This window comes from Passer domesticus, chromosome 14 (assembly GCF_036417665.1).
Source record: "Passer domesticus isolate bPasDom1 chromosome 14, bPasDom1.hap1, whole genome shotgun sequence".
Taxonomy (NCBI): Eukaryota; Metazoa; Chordata; class Aves; order Passeriformes; family Passeridae; genus Passer; species Passer domesticus.
Window position 1 is genome coordinate 17,428,761 of NC_087487.1, and position 17,140 is coordinate 17,445,900.

General features: G+C 39.5%; 1 protein-coding gene across 13 annotated transcripts in view; it reads left to right on the top strand.

Annotated features, from left to right (window-relative positions):
- ASB7 (ankyrin repeat and SOCS box containing 7) overlaps positions 1–17,140 on the top strand; it is a 96,699-nt gene that overhangs the window by 1,427 nt on the left and 78,132 nt on the right. For all 13 annotated transcript variants that reach the window (XR_010347841.1, XR_010347844.1, XR_010347842.1 and 10 more), the window contains exons 3-5: positions 4,936–5,034; positions 8,160–8,420; positions 15,456–16,061. Coding sequence is in view for 1 of the 13 variants with exons in the window: in XM_064389661.1 (XP_064245731.1) it covers positions 8,210–8,420; positions 15,456–16,061 (817 nt within the window). In the remaining 12 variants the exon portion in view is untranslated. The remainder of the gene's footprint in view (positions 1–4,935; positions 5,035–8,159; positions 8,421–15,455; positions 16,062–17,140) is intronic.

The following is a 17,140-nucleotide window of genomic DNA, read 5'->3' on the forward strand; positions in this document are numbered from 1 at the left end:
GCTGCAAAAATTGAAATTAATTTAATTGGATGGTGTCCGCTTACAAGTCCTTACTTTTTGGGCTGAGATCATAGAAGAAGATGATGCTGTTGGGTGCTTAAGGGGAGAAAATGAAAGGAGTCATGAAAACCAGTGCTGCTGGTAGGAGGGAGGTTCTGTTGCAGGGGGAGAGCTGCTCGCGGGGAGAACTGCGTGCTTTACGTGGTGAGATGAAGAAATGGATCCTAGCAGAGAGAGTGGGGGGTGAGTGATGTCAGCCAGACTTTTTCTGCATCCTGCTGTCAGTGTGCTCAGGGATGGGGACTCTGTGCCTTCTTCTAACGCAGGGTCTGTCTTGAAGCCATTTTAATCTGTTTCAAAAGTAGGTGAGCTTGGCTTTTTGGCTAAGATGCCCTCCCTGGAGGTCGCTCTGGTCTGTGTCATGTTTTCAGAGATGTCACTGACTGTACCAAAACGTTGTTCATTGTTGGCAATCAGTTGTTTTTGAGCATTAGCCTGCAGGAGAAACAGCAGTATTTGTTGCCAGCAGCCTTGGTCAAGGCTGGATCATTTTTCCAATACAGATGTCGTTAGATTAAGACAAAAAGTGGTTGCTCTGTTTTGAAGATTAAATAGAAAATCCCTCTGTAACACAAGTGCAACAAATCCTGAGGCACGCTTTGGAAGTGCAGGGAAGAAATTTTCCATGTTATTTTGATAACTCAGGAGTAATGGCAGAACGTGTGGACATGCCCAGTGTGATTCCAGGAGGGATTTTCCTGCTAATAGGTGAGGCAGATGTGCATCAGTACAAACTTACCAGTGCAGTTATTGCACAGCTGTTTCATCTGAATTTAATTTATTATAACTCCCATTTCCCAACCCACCCAGTGCCTCTCACATCAGGGCTGTAGCTGTTCCAACAGGACACCTCGTGGTGCCAACAATTCATGGGATCTTTGGGATTTATCCACAACAGGAGACCTAAGTTTTCATTTGATTTGTGAAGTTCCTTCCTAGTGTGAAATGCCAGTGCAGCAAAGTTTGATTCAGATGCAGAGACTGGAATTGAGTTCATAGGAATCAGGGAATTAACTGCTGGCTAAAATTTGCACATGGTTTAAACAGGGCACAGAGATCACTGATGTGCTGAAGTCCTGCTCTTGATCCCTGGAAGAAATGCAGCATGCTGCAAGTATAGCAGCCCTTTAGAGAAAGCTTTAGTCTTCAGGCTATATGCTCATTTTGGGTTTGTTTTTCCTCACTGTGAATTCTCAACCCTTAAAGGAAATGTGCTGTCTGAGGGATGGTTTTGTTTTGTTCCAGCAATGCTTACAGAATGATATTATCACAGTGAAATCTTGCTTTGTCCACTAAAGACATCCAACAAATTTTGTCCACTTGGATTCTTTTAGTCTGTATTAAATTGAAATACATATCAAATGTACTTCTAGGGATTGTTGTATGACACAAACTCTGTAAGCAGCACTGAGTTGGTTTATCAGCTGTGCTCTCAGAATTAGGGCTGAAGTGACTCCTTTAATATGGTTTGAGCTCACCATTGGTTCCTGCCTCTGTCATTCCATGCAGTGTTGGTGTTTGGGTGCTCTAATGATAGTAAATCACGTGAAAATACATAAATCTTAGCAATTAACACTTGCTACAAATTAATTACTCATAAGGCCAAGCTTCCATCTGACTTTTGCTGTTTAAAACTTAGCGATAGCACTGCTGTAAGTTGGAGGAGAATTGGTATTTTTTGCTTGGTACACGAGGATCTCCGAGCATGCTGCAGAGCACAAGCTCCCTGCAGTTTGTCAGTGCACATCTTGAGGGAGGAGGTTCTGGCTGTGTGAACCTGATGCAGCATTCTCTACTGAAAAAAGAGCTGGAAGGCCTTGCTTTAGCATCAGCATTGAGGTCCTGCCTTCAGAAGGAATTGCAGGATTTTATTCTTGGGGCTCTGCTTGTGCTTAAGGTTGCCAGTGTATGGGTGGGAGTGCTGAGGATGGTGAGTGCTTGCTGTGCTTGCTGGAGGGGAAGTTTCCCTCAGGTTTGCACACCTGAAGTTGTTTGAGCTGGGTGATGTCCCTGATTCTCCATCAGGCCCAAAGTCAGACCTCACAACCTCTCAGTGAGATGGATAATTGTGGTAAAATGACACCTCTGTGCTTCAGTTTCACCCACCTGCAGAATGTAAGGGCACAACAGCTGCTTATTAGTGTGTAACAACATCACCTCTAGCTCTAGGAGCACCTGAAGTTGGTGGGGCACTTGTAGATTAACTCTTTTGGTTATTTTAAATTTCATATGTCCAAGCTGGCCTTACAGGAGCTCTCATGAGAAATGTGTAACTTTTAATGACACCTTGTGAGGAGTGAAGGCTTCTTTCCTTGGAAGCAGCAGTTCCTCTGTGAGGTTTTGGATTCATGCACTGTTAACTCGTTGATTTCAGGCCCAGCACCTTGCATGTGTTGCTTGGTGATTTTCTTTTCAGCCACAGGGATACCTTGCTTGGTGTCTGGGCTGTAGCATGAAACTTTCAGTAGAAATTATATTTGGGGTTATAAGGCTCTGTGAAATTTTGTTATTTCACATGTTACTTGCAAACTTCACGACTGGGATGTGAGAATGCAAATGACAACACAATTGTTTGCCCTACTCTCTTGTCTGAAGAGCTCCTGGAATAGGAGTGTGAGTGACAGCTGAAATGATGGTTGTGTTTAGTTTGTCAAAAATATATTGACCATTTTTAAAATGCCATGTGAGTGAGAACACATTTAGCTTGTTCAAGCTTTGAAATGGGTAGGAGAAGTGAGTTGTGAGACTAATGAAGGCTGATGTGATTATCCTTATTGCACAGGGCTTTCCTTTTTCTGTTGTTTATTTGATTTAAATGTCTCGGAATACTTCAACCACAGGCAACTCAGATCTACACTGATGAGGTCTATGCCAGATACTAAATGTCATGTGTAATGGTACACTTCCCTTGTTGTACAGAGTTAGGCTGACATCAGTAATTTATGGTCCTTATTCTGCTCTTGGGTGTATAATCTCAGTTTAGGGACCAGGTCTTTCTGTCAGGCCATGTGAATGAGCAAAATACTGAATTTTGGGGTCTTGCTTTTTGTAGCAACCTTTAACTTTCTTTAAAGTGAGTGTATACATATGTTGGAATTAATTTTCCACATGATATTTGCAGTGACTTTAAAGTGACACATTGATGTGGAAAAGTCTTAAGATCTCTTTGACGACATGAGATGTTATCAATAGATAATGAGGATGTTTGTCTTATTATTTTTATTTAGTGTTTCCTCTACTATTATTATTAGTGTTTTAATCAAACTTTGTTAAGTCATTGAGTGAGGGAGCTTTACTCTTACTAAATATGACTTATTTTTATTAAAGTTGCAGATCTTACTCTTGCCATATGCAGCTAATTTTCCTTTGGGGGGAAAAAGCTTGTTACTTTTTTAGTGGAGCAATCTGTTACCTTGTCTGTAGTCTGTGAAGTCAGTGCAATTCTAATTTGCATCAGCTAATAAAAAATGTGTGGGTTTTAAAGTGAAAATCATGCAAAAATTTGAAAAAAAAAAGGTGAACGACTGATCATCTATGCAGAAAAACAAGGCTAGAAATGTGATCAAATTAGGTCATGGCAGTGCAGTTTTGTGCAGGGCTGTAAGCATATCTGAAGACCTTGTATGTTTTATCTTGGGAAGCAAAGCTTTTGAAAAATGTGCATAAGAGGGATAAAAAGGGCTTTTTTTCATCCTCCTCTTTCAGCTATCATTGTGAAAGCATGATTTTATGTTGCATTAAAGTGGCAGAAATTTCAACTTAATCTGAGAGCTGCACAGTTCATGGAACTGCTCTGGTGCAACTCGTTTGCAGAAGAAACGAGTCACAGTTGGGTTTGTGTGATCAGCTGTACAATTAAGTATTTAATGGCTTTATTGTTTATTACATGATTGCAGTGCTCACATGAGATAAGGGGGCCTTTCACTAAAAGTTTGCAGCCAAAGGAAATGAAAGGTCAGATAAAGGTGTACAAAGAATTAGTGAAATAACAGTGATGAGTACAGGAGGAATGGTCTGGGACTGATCCCATTAACTGCAGGTGACATTGGGGGTAAGGAGGGGCCAGCCTGAAGGAGGAATCTGCACAGGGGCTGTAACTGGCTTTTGGTAAAACTTGATTCTAAAAGGCTGGTTTTTCTGTATGAAGAAAAGGGTGAAGATTTTTGAGTGGTGGTTTTCTTGTACTGTGGAGGTGGCTTTACCTGTTTGTGAAACACAGCGTGTGTCAGCTTGAGCTGTCACATGAGGGAGAGGAGACAGGCTGGTGGCTCTGCAAATCCAGCTGAAGGACACAACTCAATGGTCTGTGGGTTCAGGTTTTATTCCTTATTTAGTGAAACAGAGATGGGATGGAGATTTAAAAAAAAAAAACAACTAAACTCTGTACAAAAGCAACAATAAAAAAACCCCACAAACAAATAAAAAACCTGCAAAAGTAGTTAGGGAAGAACTAAATGGATCCTGAATGTTTTTCCTGGCATCTGACTCCCGCAGGGAGGTGTTGAGCAGTGAGGCAGAAGTACCTACTGTGACCTTTGTATCCATTCTTGTTCCATACAGCAGGGGCAGATACAGGTAATTATTAGAGAAGGGTGTAGACCATTTCTTCAAGGTTTACTCCAGACAGGAAGCACATCCCTCATTTCTCTTGTCTTCCATAAAATATTCTCTGTAGCCTTTTCCTCCTGTGGTAGAAGCAAGCTCTGCCCTCCCCAGCCTCTGGAGGACTCTTTGGTAATGATAGAAAACACACTTTGGGTCTTTTCTGACATAGCTGCATTAAAATGTAGCATTCTCACACACAGACAAAGTAAAAGTAAGTAAACCTCTGGCTTTTATTCTTTACAACTAACAAGAAATACCATTTTTTTAAAGGGCTAGCAGGTTGTTTGACACACATGGGCACAGGAGATTATGAACAGTGAAGACAATGAAGAGTGGGACATCCATCAAAGAGTAACAACCTCTTATAAGGTAATTCAGGACCACATTGAGTTTATCCTGTTGTACTTGCAAAATCAATTAAGTAACTGTTGCTGTCCTCCATTTTCATGGCACTATAAAATCATTATAACCAAGAATATATAGGTATCTTTTCCCCCATGTGCTTCCTTTCATTTTTTTACTTGCATGCAGAAAGCCAATATGTAACAACCCAAATGCATGCTGAGTTCTGAATGAGATTGATTACAGTTGCAAAACATTAAATATTAAATGCCAAAGGGCTACTTCCAGTAGTCCTTCTTCTCTTCTCCAAAGATTGATGTCTTAAATGGGGCTCTGCAAACAGGAGTTTTAAATGATCTATGGAGCAGAAGTAAAAATGTTTTCAAAGCTGGTGTGTACCTAAAACTATCCTGAAACCTTTAATGTTATGGTTAAGTATTTTTGTCATTTGAATTTCATTGCTTGCCATAGGGGTGAGATGGAAGAGTGGATATTTACAGAAACTGTGCAAGTGATAAAAGGAGCTGCCTGACTTTGTCTTCTGCTTTGTATGTTTTAGTACTTATGTACTTTAGTACCAGCTAATTTGAATAAGCTCTGCTAGTCACATGCAACATATGGAGCCAATGCCAATTTTTTATAATGCTGCATTGCAAATATACCCACCAGCTGAGAAGTGTGAGAGAGAGAGCTCTGCTTTGCCTCAACCAACTGTCTTCACAGAGAGTTGCAGGGGGAAGGAATACTGCTGGCCCTTCAAATGAGAAATCCCATTTCACTTCATCTCTTGAGTCATCCCATCTCTTTCTGTAGCATTTTGAGCAACTAGCCTGACCTTAGTTTTCAGGATCACTTGAGGGCTTGCAAGTATTAGTCCTTTACAAGAAAGGACTGTAAAAATGGCATCATAAAGTTTGTTTACATTAAGTTTTGATCAGATATTCTCTGTTTGAAAAAAAAAGTTTTCATATCTCGTTTTTGTAGGTATTCAGAAACTAGGGCTAAAAGGGACATGGTCTGAATTGCAATTTTGTAAGGGTTTTGCATGACTCATCATCATCAGTTAGATTCTACTGTCAGTTTTCACCTGCAAATCCAAAGATCTTACTGTTGCAGCTGGAATTTCATTACCAGTGCTGTTAGTGGTGTGATGCAGAGTGAAGTCAAGCTCGCTGTCTTATAGGTGAGCATGTTCTGAAGTGCTAATTGGAGTTTAGAAAAGAGCTTAGCAAAAGCTTATTAGAGTCAATAGAAATACTTCCATTGTCATCAGATTAACCAAGTTTGATTTTTGGAATATGCTGCAAAAGCTGACCTATTGAGTTGGCAGTTGCTGCTTTGCAAATCCCCTTTCCTCCCAGTCTCAGATAACGAAGTTCACACTGTAAAACAAAACAAAGCCAATTTCTAAGCCATGTATAACATATGGAGCTAAAAAGTCTTCTTTAATAACCCTATGCTGAAGAAGTGATTGTTGCCATACATGGTAAGCTGAAGCATTTATAAATGTCAAAGACAGGCGTTTGCTGTGTGTGATTTCCATATTTGCAGGGTAAGTTGGGTCACTGGAGCACCTGTTAATTATGAGTTTCTGTCTCTCCAAAAAGCAGATAAAAACTTCTATACCATGGGCACGAGGAGGTTGCAGAAGAGCAAAGACACACTGTGCCTTTGTCTGCAAAGCTGGCAGTGATTGATGCTTTCACTTTGCTCTTGTCTGTGGGTATACCTGCATCACAGGAAAACAAGTGTCCAGTGGGATATGGAGAGTGACTGCAATTTCTTTTGAATGACCTGTGGATCATGAGGATCTGGAAGTCTTTATGATACCTAAAAGAAGGCTTAGGTGATGATGTCTGTTGACATCCTAAAAAAACCAAAAAATTACTGTAAATTTTAAGTTTTGCTTGAAATTAATTTTCACCATTAGGACTTTTCTTTGTACTTTAATGTTGATTAACTTTGCAGGAGTCTAAATACATTCCTGTTTTTAATCTTCTAGGTCTGTGTTGATATCCATCCACGTTTGAATATTTTCTGAGGCTCCTATTGCTCAGCATTACCTTTCTCATACCCTGCTTTTATTCTTTCTTCTGATACTCCTCTCTATTTTAGGACTATGGGATATAACACAGTGTCTGTGAAAATGCAATCACTTAACTTTGTGTACTGGGGAGCAATCCCGAAATACCTGTTCATTTTCTTGCCCCCAAGTAGAACTACAGGTGGTACTTTGCAAACAGAGCATGGAGTACATACTATTTCTCTTTCCCAATGTGTGCTTGTTTCTAGGCTCTTTTACAGTGGCTATTTTAGATCCCCTTTTGGCCCAGCTCTTATGTACTGTATCAAGGTAATTATAAGTGGAATTATTCTGATATATGTTCTCATGGTGTTTGACAGGACTGTAGTAACTGCACTTAAATGTATTTTCAGGTCTCATAAAATATTATCCTTGTATTTGATTTTTGGAACATAGTTCATTGCAGTTTTTGTGTACTAATTAAAAAGTGCTCAAGCCAGAATACAAACAGTAGACTAATTTTAAAAAAAGGATGAAAAAGGAAAAAAGATAATTAAAGTTTTCAATTTGAACATTACTGTTACTAATACATGCAGTAGGTCTCAGGATTCTCTTGGTAAGATATTTTCACTGAAGCTTACAAGAGGTGCATTTCTAGAAAAATAAAGAGTATCATAGCTCAGTTACTGTAGCAGTGCAGTAGTGCTTCCTGCAACTGTTTGGATTATCCGTTCCTTACTTTGGATAATCCATTTAACCAGTGTCTCTGAAGGTAGTGATATTAACCACAGTGTGATTTTGAAATGAATGGTGGGTTCTGGAGACTTTTCATTTTGCGCATTGCTCAGTTGCTTTAATTGTGAACTGCTGCTTGATGCTGTCACTTCTGAAGAAAACATTTACTATTTATAATGTGCAAGTGTCCTTTTCTTTTGCAGTTCAGTGATGTCACCATGTACTATGATTTTGCTAATAAGAGTGAGATCATTTGGGGTTTATCCTCAGTGTAACATCACTTTTCTCAGCATACAGACAGAAGTCTTAGCATCGCATTCCATTAATCCTTCTTTTCCTACCTACCCATTTCTGATCCCAATCCTAATTTATTCCTGCTTCCCATTGACTGAAGGTGACTCGTGTGAGCTCATGAGGCTCCTGTAAAGGCCAGACTCAGCTAGGATGTTACACCACCACTGCAGGAGGAACCCTGAGCTGCAGGAAGAGTTGCAGATCCAGGCTGCCGTGGCCGCCGGCGATGTTCACACCGTGCGCAAGATGCTGGAGCAGGGATATTCCCCCAACGGCCGCGATGCCAACGGCTGGACCCTGCTTCACTTCTCTGCAGCAAGAGGCAAGGAGAGGTGTGTCCGTGTCTTTCTGGAACATGGAGGTGAGTTCCCCACAGAGAAAAGTCTTGGTACTCATCTCTGTTTGTTTTGGTTTGGGGTAAATCTGGGAGAGAACTTTTAAAGGGCTTTTTTTTTTAGAAAAGTAAATTTAATTGGTTCTTTTCTTAATTGGTTTGGGAAAAACATTTTTTTGGAGAAAATTGGAAAAATTGTTAATTAAATAATATTAAATAATAAAACTTCTTGTTGTTTTAAAAGAGATTATAAACTCAGAAGAGTCTCTTTTTTGGGTTGTAGTTTGGCTTACTTAGTCTTTTATTAGTTTTGTTGGCATTGGAAATGTTGTGGCTCAGGCCTGGCTTGGTGGGCTGTAGCTGTGAGGTTTTGGTGGTTTTTTTGGATGTTTAGTTTAGAGTAGGTTTAAATAGGTTTAAAGAAAAAGGAAAAAAATCGGTAGTTTAGGGAACTTTTTTGCTTTAGCTAGTTGAAACTATCTAAAATGAAGGAGAATTCTGTTTTGCTGTCTGTCTATCTGCAGACAACAACAGTTTAGGAGTAATAATGTGGAGGAGTGAGTGCAGTGTCTGAAAACAAACTCCGCGCTTCTTCCTCCCCTTTCACTCTTTGGAACAAGTCTTAAAGGTGCAAAACTTGTTATTCAGCATAAACAGAACAGATGATTGGGGATAAAAGCATCATATAGTCAAGCCAGGACACCATCTGACACCTTTCTTTCCCAGTTTGCACTGCAGGCTTTCCAGCACTGGTTAGATATCAAAATACTTCTGGTTATCTTTTGTAATTATTTTTTATTCTTTTGTTTTTAATATCTGTTTATTTCTGATGCATACTGTGTGAATGACATCATAGCTCAGCTTTATATTTTAATAACTATTTCCCCCCAGCATTGCCTAGGAATTGTTCAAGGAGTGAATAAGCATTATGAAAATAGGGCATTATAAGGACTCATTATAAAATGAAATGCACTCACAGCACTCACTACAGGGTTTTCTTCTGCGTTAGGGGGTATTATTGAGGAAGGCAGATCACTGAATTTAAATCCTAGGGAAGCTTGTTTCAGAATTCTAAAGCAAGTTAACCAATTGCATTAAAGACTAAATTTAATATAGGCTTTAAGAGAATCTGCTAAATTTTATCAAAACAGTCCTCTTTGTGCAAGGACTTCACTGTCACTCATCCAGATGAGTTTACAGCTCTCCTACATCCAGCCACAATGAAACTTTATTTCAAGAACTGACTGAGTTTTGTTGATTTAAGTGGTACTCATGTGGGTGATGATTATCATCCCTGAGGTGGTACAGTCAGAATTTCTCATTGCTTTATCATCTTCCAAGGCCACCTGAAGCTTTAGAAAGGGATCATCCTAATCTTTTAAAGTGGTACTGGAGAGGAAATCAGTAGATGTTCTCCACGTCCTGATCAGTGCTCTTGAAGAACAGCATCCTCTATTCCAGCACTGTTCTTACCAAATGAATGATGAGGTTTTCAGTCCCAAGGAAACTGAAATGATCTTTGTGATGCTTGGTGTATCTGAGCCATATGGACCCCTTGTGTCTGTCCCTGGGTTTGTCAGCTGTATGGATCTTCCTGAAAGTGCAGTGGCATTAACAGGCTGTGGTAATGGTACAATCAGTGATTTGTTCCTTAAGAGCAGTGGTGAAATACAGCCTGAGCAACTGGACTGTGGATGCACCTACTATAGATTGTAACCACATAAATAGGGCAAACCCTCATGGCCTTCTTGGAAGGGGGAAAAATATATATTCATATACAATATATAACTTTAAATTCCACTTTTTAAAAGTAATATATGCAGATAATCTCAAGCCTTCAAAAGTTTAAGGCTTTAAATCACATACATTGCTTTAAACTTTTTATCTGTAAGTTTAAAGATGATAAAAAACCCCCAGTCCCTTCTGTATTCCTATGTATTTTCATTTTATAGGTTTTCATAATACCTAGCTGCTGATGCAGTGGTTTGTTTTTATTTTTGTTGTTACTCTTTCCCATACAAAGTAGCAGTTGAATGTGATGCCTCATGAAAACTGCCTGTAATGAAACACCTTTGTCCTCAGGCAGCTTGGAGTTGAATCACCAGGATGAGAAAGTTGAGTAACAAATAGTGTGAGGTTTAGTCATCCACAGCAGCTTTCCTACAGCTGAGCCTCACTCCCCAAAACTGGCACTGCCTGGTGCCTTGCCTCGTTTTCCCTCAAAACAGAGGCATAAAAATAATGAGTATTTATCACATAATAATGTCACAAATGAGTTATTAAGCAGCAAGTGAGTTGACTCTTACAAGCTGCGTTAATCATGCCACCCTCATTAGGGAGAGGTTTGTGTCTACCTTTGCTCATGTGGTCTCTACTTTTCTCCCTCTGGAGTAGATTGTTTTTGCTGCTGGTGCTTAATCCCCGTGGAACAAAAAAACATACCTGGGTGAAGGAGAAAGTCTTTTTCTGTTGTGACTCTTACGGTAAAATAGAGAGTATTGAACTATATATTGGTAATAAATTGACAGTGAGAGGGAGCCTGTGGAGTTCTGTGGGAAAGAGAGAATTGAGATGGGAAGAAAGGGGTGGCTGGTGGTGGTTGTGGCTGTCTGGAGGGGTGATGGAGCTGAGCAGGGCAGGGAATATTTTCATGGGGAAAATAGGAGTGGGAAAACCCCAGTGGGCTGTTGCTGAGTGTAGAGTGCTGTGCCTCAGATCTGAGAAGCTGCAAGGCTCCCAGCATAGCCTGCCAGTGGGATGGAGGGTGAGTTGGGCTAATAAAGGCTGAGAAGGAATCTGGTCACTGACCTGGAAATAAAAAGTAGATTCTTATGGGAGTCATGACCTGTCCGCCTCCTGCTTTTGCTTTTTCTCTTCCATCATTGCTCACCAGCAAAGAAAAGAGCCAGAGGACAGTGTTGTGCATGCAGATTGGCTGATTTGAGTGGAGGTGGTGGAACAGCAGGAAGCTTTTTATTATCTGCTGAGGAAGGAGACACAGATAGATGGGGAAAAGGCAGAAAAACACAGTCCAGACTAAAGGATGAAGCCAGCAGAAATACCAACTAGATACAGAGGGGATAAGTCAGATAACAAATATTATTTAGCAACTGGTGAAATACAGAAAGTTCATCATAACCATGGAGGAACTTAGTTTTCATAAGAAATAGTGAATTTTTACTTTCTTTATTTGTTTGTCTTGTTTTATTAAAATGAAGATTCTATGAAGCCATCTCTTCCCACCCATAAAAATGTACAGAGTCACAAAGCAACACCAAAACAGAGAGTGTAGTTTTTAGTAATCTTTAGTAATCTAGTAAAACAAGCCTGTTTTCCCTTTAGTGTACTTTGTAAATTTTTAATATGTCATGTAGAGACAGACAATCCAACACTGGACAAGAAATATGTTTTATTAATTTCCAGCCACCACTATTAATGTTACAACAAGCTAAAATCTTGAAAGTGTTCAGTTAGCTGTCCCTTGGTGATACCTTCTCAGCATTAACTGAGCACTTTCTGGTTATTCATATTAAAATGAAGAAATAATTCACTAAAGCTCCTAGAAATGAAATAATAAGAGAAAGTAGCCAAGCAGCCATATTTATTTATTTTTAGTCTTGGCTTCAAGGTATCTAAATTTTAGTAAGGTCAGGCAGAATCTGTGAGGATCTAGAGAATGCCAAATGCTCACCCCCCACCCTAAGCTCCTAAAGTGTTTCTGTCTCTGAACAATAATGCTTTCCTGGACATCTTCTGTATCAGTGTTATCTTAGGAAATTCAAAACAGAAGCTGCATGTAGCCATGCTTCTAAACCTTGTGGTCAGAATTAAGCCCTAGCTGGGGGAAATAAGCTTGAAATAATAGAAATACTCAATGAAGCCAGAAGCATTGCTTAAGCATTGCTTTCTTGGCTTCCTAAATTATAAATATTGCTGTAATAGAGTGACCTAAAGAAGGTGTCAAGAATAAAGGAAAACTGTCCCACTGAGCTGTAAATTGAAACTCTGAAATATGGGTCTTTTATTTATGAATCTCTGTATCCTCTAGATTGCAGTATTAGGAAGAGTTTTATTAACAGTGGACTTTAAGTAACTATTTAATATCTAGTTTAGGTGCCCAGCTTTCACATGAAATAAAATAATCTCAGTGTCATTCAATGCTACAGATTTTCTGTGTGAAGTGGGCTTGATTGCAGTAATTGGTACCCTTGATAGCTTTTCAAGGTTTCTGCCATGATATTTTGACTTGTATTTAAGAACCATTGAAAGTGACCAAATGCAGTTGCTCATGTTTCTACTCTATTCTGATCTATTCTGCTTTCCCCATATTAATTGGCAGCTTGGAATGAAAGAACTGTTTGACAGTCAGGATGGAGATGAGACAGAGAACTGCTGGCAAGTGCTTGATCCCTTTCTAGCTAAAACTGCCAGGTAGTTTTTACCCCTCTGCAGATTCTAAAAGGTTATCTGAGAGTCATTCCCAATTCATTTTTACCTTGCTCATGTTCCAGGGGAAGAGAGTTGCTTTACAACATGATACAAATACTGAAAATTTTAGAGAAATCAGACAAAAGCCCCACAGCAGCACAAGTTCTTTAGGCAGCATCAGCTTTGGGGTGTTACTTTTACTAAGACAGGGACTGAGTGGATGGAATTTGTTTGCAACTTCCTGCAGGTCCAGCCTCTGCTAAAAGCTCCTGTGAAATTCGGAAGTTTTCCAGGAGGTGGCAGCAGGACATTGATGGAATAGCAACAGACATTTCGATCCTGCTAAAATTGTTTCTCTAATCCAGAGGCAGACTGTTGGCTCACTAGAAATCCATTGTCTTAATGGGAATTAAAGTATATTTTCACGAGGTTTTTCTAAGGGGTTTGTTATGGAAAGGTTGGTTGTTTGTGTTGCTTAGTAGCCCAACTGTAAGTTTTTTTCCCTATCCTTAAGAAACTTCTCTTACATGACTTAGTAATTTTTTGGTTCACTTTAGTGGTCAAAACCAATTATATTTGGAAGTAAGGAAGGTGTGGAAAGGTGCTTAAAACTATAGGTAAAAGGCATCCTGGTGTTACAAGGAAATGGTTTGGTTTGGATTACAACAACCAGTATAAAAGTGCATATAGATGCACATATAAAAGTTGGGCCATATCTGCTTGAATTTGGAAATGGCACTGATTAAACAGGCTTGTGGCAATGACCTGCACCTCATTTGGGGGTAGAAATGATGCCTTGCATGCCTTTTGCAGTGTGGGAGACAGAAGACACAACTGAAATATTATTTTGGTGGAAGACAGCTCTGCCTGCTGCTGTCTCCTTTCCATCATGTCCCTCTTTGTCCCCAGTTCTGCCCCTCAGATTGCACCATCCCTCTGCTTGTTCTCCTGCCTCTTACCCACTTTATTTATCACCACTCAGAAGTCAGTGTAGAATAGTCTGAGCTATTGTTTAGAAAGAGACCCTGGGAGCAGCATCACTTTGAAATATTATCTTTGTGTGGGTTGTGCTGATTCTTTGCTGCATTTTGGACATGATCACAGTGCAGGTTAAGAACACCCATTCAGTCACTGGCTGCATTTTCCTGCTGAGCTGTGGGTGCTTCATTCATTCCTTTAGCTCAGGTTAGTGTGACTTTTCAGAGCACTGAAACTTCTGCTTTTCATGGGAGATGAGGGAAGTTGTCACTAGCAAGGAACTAAACTTTCCATAACATATCCCTTATTTCTATGTTTATTCCTATTCTGTGCACTAGAGGCAGTTCTCACATCTTATTTCTCTGTGTACCCAGACTGCATTCATTTTTATGTTGTTTTTTTTGTTAGTTTGTTCCCTTCCTCTCCATCTTCTTTTTCTATTTAGAAATATCCTTAAAGTTGCTGGATCATCTTTGCAGCTCTATTCTGTACTCCTTCCTTCCAGTCTTTTAATTTTAGTATAATATCTGTCTTGGTGTTATCTGGATATTATCACAGTGGGTTGGGAAGCTTATTCCTGTTTTGTGTTTGCACCATTGTGTGTTCAGTGTAGGGTAGCCTGCAATTAATATTATGTTTTGAACTTAGAGCAGGTCTTCTGGTGCAGATGGTATCTAACTTAGGTTGGGAAAGTGTTCAGACTTCCACACTGTAGTTTGTACCTTTTAGTGTCCAACAGCAGCACCCATGGATGGTGGAAGGAGAAACTTCACAGCCTGGCTTGTTCTCTAGCTGAGAAATGGCATCTTGCCTTGGGTAATTAATTAGTCACTTGTAGAACAAGTTTGGGTGTCCTGAGGAAATTAGGTAAATGGATTGGATTATTTTAATTTTTAAATTAATAAATCAGTCTGAGTGTTTGTGCTGTGTGAAGGGGAAATAAATCTGTAATTACCTGTACTCTGCACTATCAGTTTATCTGACTTCTTTCAGAAGTGGGCTTTTACATTCTTGAATTCTTGTGAAGCTATAAATTCAGAACAGGTTCTAAACAGATTCATCATCTATGAAGAGAGACTTTATCAAGATAATCTAAAATAACATATATCCTACATGCTTTGGAAATCCTGCAGACCACAGAGAAACATTTTACCTAATACAGCATTACACCCTAAAAACAATACAATGCTGCCAGACCACGAAACATCCGCAATTTGGGACAGCAGATGTTTCTACACATGCTTCTTTTTAAGACCAAGAAGCAACACAAGGGAAAATAAAAAGTTGAACATTGAGAAAGAAATGTAATATTGTAGAGCTGGGGGAAAACTGGATGGACAGAGAGATTTGAGTAATTAGTAATTAATTCCTAAGAGTGCTAGGAAGATGTGGAAAAGTATTTGTCAAATGGAAACATATGTATGAGAATCCAAAAAAAAAATTCTAACTTGTTCTTAAATACAATTTTAATTTTGTCTTAAAAATAGCATGTTCATGAAAGCAAGAATCAGTTTGAAGTACAAAAAATCCTGTCATGCTATGCCTGGAAAGACTAGCAATTACTGTTTGAATTTATTTTTTAATTTTTTTTTCTTTTTCCAGCACCGGATTACCGTAACGCCTTCTAATTATTTTTACATTTTATTTTAACTTCAGCTGATCCCACAGTTAAGGACTTAATTGGAGGCTTCACTGCTCTGCACTACGCAGCCATGCACGGCCGGGCGAGGATCGCGCGCCTGATGCTGGAGTCTGACTACAGAAGTGACATTATTAATGCCAAGAGCAACGACGGCTGGACTCCCCTGCACGTCGCTGCTCACTACGGCAGAGACTCCTTTGTCAGGCTCCTCCTGGAGTTCAAGGCTGAGGTTGATCCGCTCAGTGATAAAGGTACTACACCACTCCAGCTGGCCATTATCCGGGAGAGGTCAAGCTGTGTGAAAATCCTCCTGGACCACAATGCCAACATCGACATTCAGAATGGTTTCCTGTTACGATACGCTGTGATCAAAAGCAATCACTCGTACTGCCGAATGTTCCTCCAGAGAGGGGCCGATACAAACTTGGGGCGCTTGGAAGATGGACAGACACCCTTGCACTTGTCTGCTCTTAGAGATGATGTGCTTTGTGCACAAATGTTGTATAATTACGGAGCAGACACTAACACAAGGAACTATGAAGGACAGACCCCACTGGCTGTTTCAATAAGTATTTCTGGAAGTAGCCGACCCTGTCTGGATTTCTTACAAGAAGTGACAAGTATGTATGTAAGAGAAGTTAATCACAGGACACAATGTCCTCTAAAAGCCTTCTTTGAATTTAGCCCCCAGAAAAAAAAAAAAGCTTCCTCTCTGCCCCTTGATGCTATTTAAATGCACTAGAAAATTTCTGGGAAGGTGAAGGGATTGTGATGCTGGGAATCTCTTACTCGGCAAAGGAGCTAATGTTAAGTGTACTTCATTTAAATTAGTTTTGTTTGAATATCTGCAGGAAGCATTCATTTTAAAAGAGTGAACTGTAAAATCTCATTTTATTTCTGGCCTTAGCACATAAGATTTTTGAGTTTGGTTTTGTTGTTTGTTTAGGGGTTTTTTAGTGCCTTTTGTTTTGCTTTTTTATTGCCATGCAAATTCTCGGCAGTTGATGGCTTTTTCATCTGCACTACAACTAGGGCAGAAGAGAGCTTTGGCTGCTTTGTGTTCTCCCACATTCCCTCCTTCCCTCCCTTAAACCAGACAAAAAAATGCCACAGTTCATTCCTGCAACTTGAAGGGATTTCATGTGCTGTGTAGCTTTGATTTGCTTTTGTTGATGCCTTTGAAATACGAGAGATTTTAATTCATCGTGACTTGTGATATTTAGAGAAAGTATTGGGTCTGAATTTCCGGATCACTTTTGATTCCCAGTTTTTGGTGTACTAGATCTACTGAAAGTTTTCCTCTCTCAACATGGAATGCTGTACTAATGTTTCATAATCATAGTATTTCCTAAAGCATTTAGGAATTGCTGATAAGCATTTGGCAGAGTTTGCCAAATCAAATATGTTAAGATGGTCTGGTAAATTATCATCCAAATAGAATGATCTCTGCACTACAGAGGATGTGGTGATTCATATATCCTTTTTTTGTCCCCTATAGTTCCTTTTATTTTTTTGAATGTGATAATTTTTTTATGAGAATTAGATAACTTATATATTCTGTAAAGAAACTGAAAGTCATTGTGGGCTGGAAGTGAATCAGCTGAGATCTGTTGTCAGTAGCTGACATAAATAAGCATTTGGAATTTCCTTTCTTTTTCTGTAATGATTTGTGGTGTTATTTTTGTTCATATCTGAAATT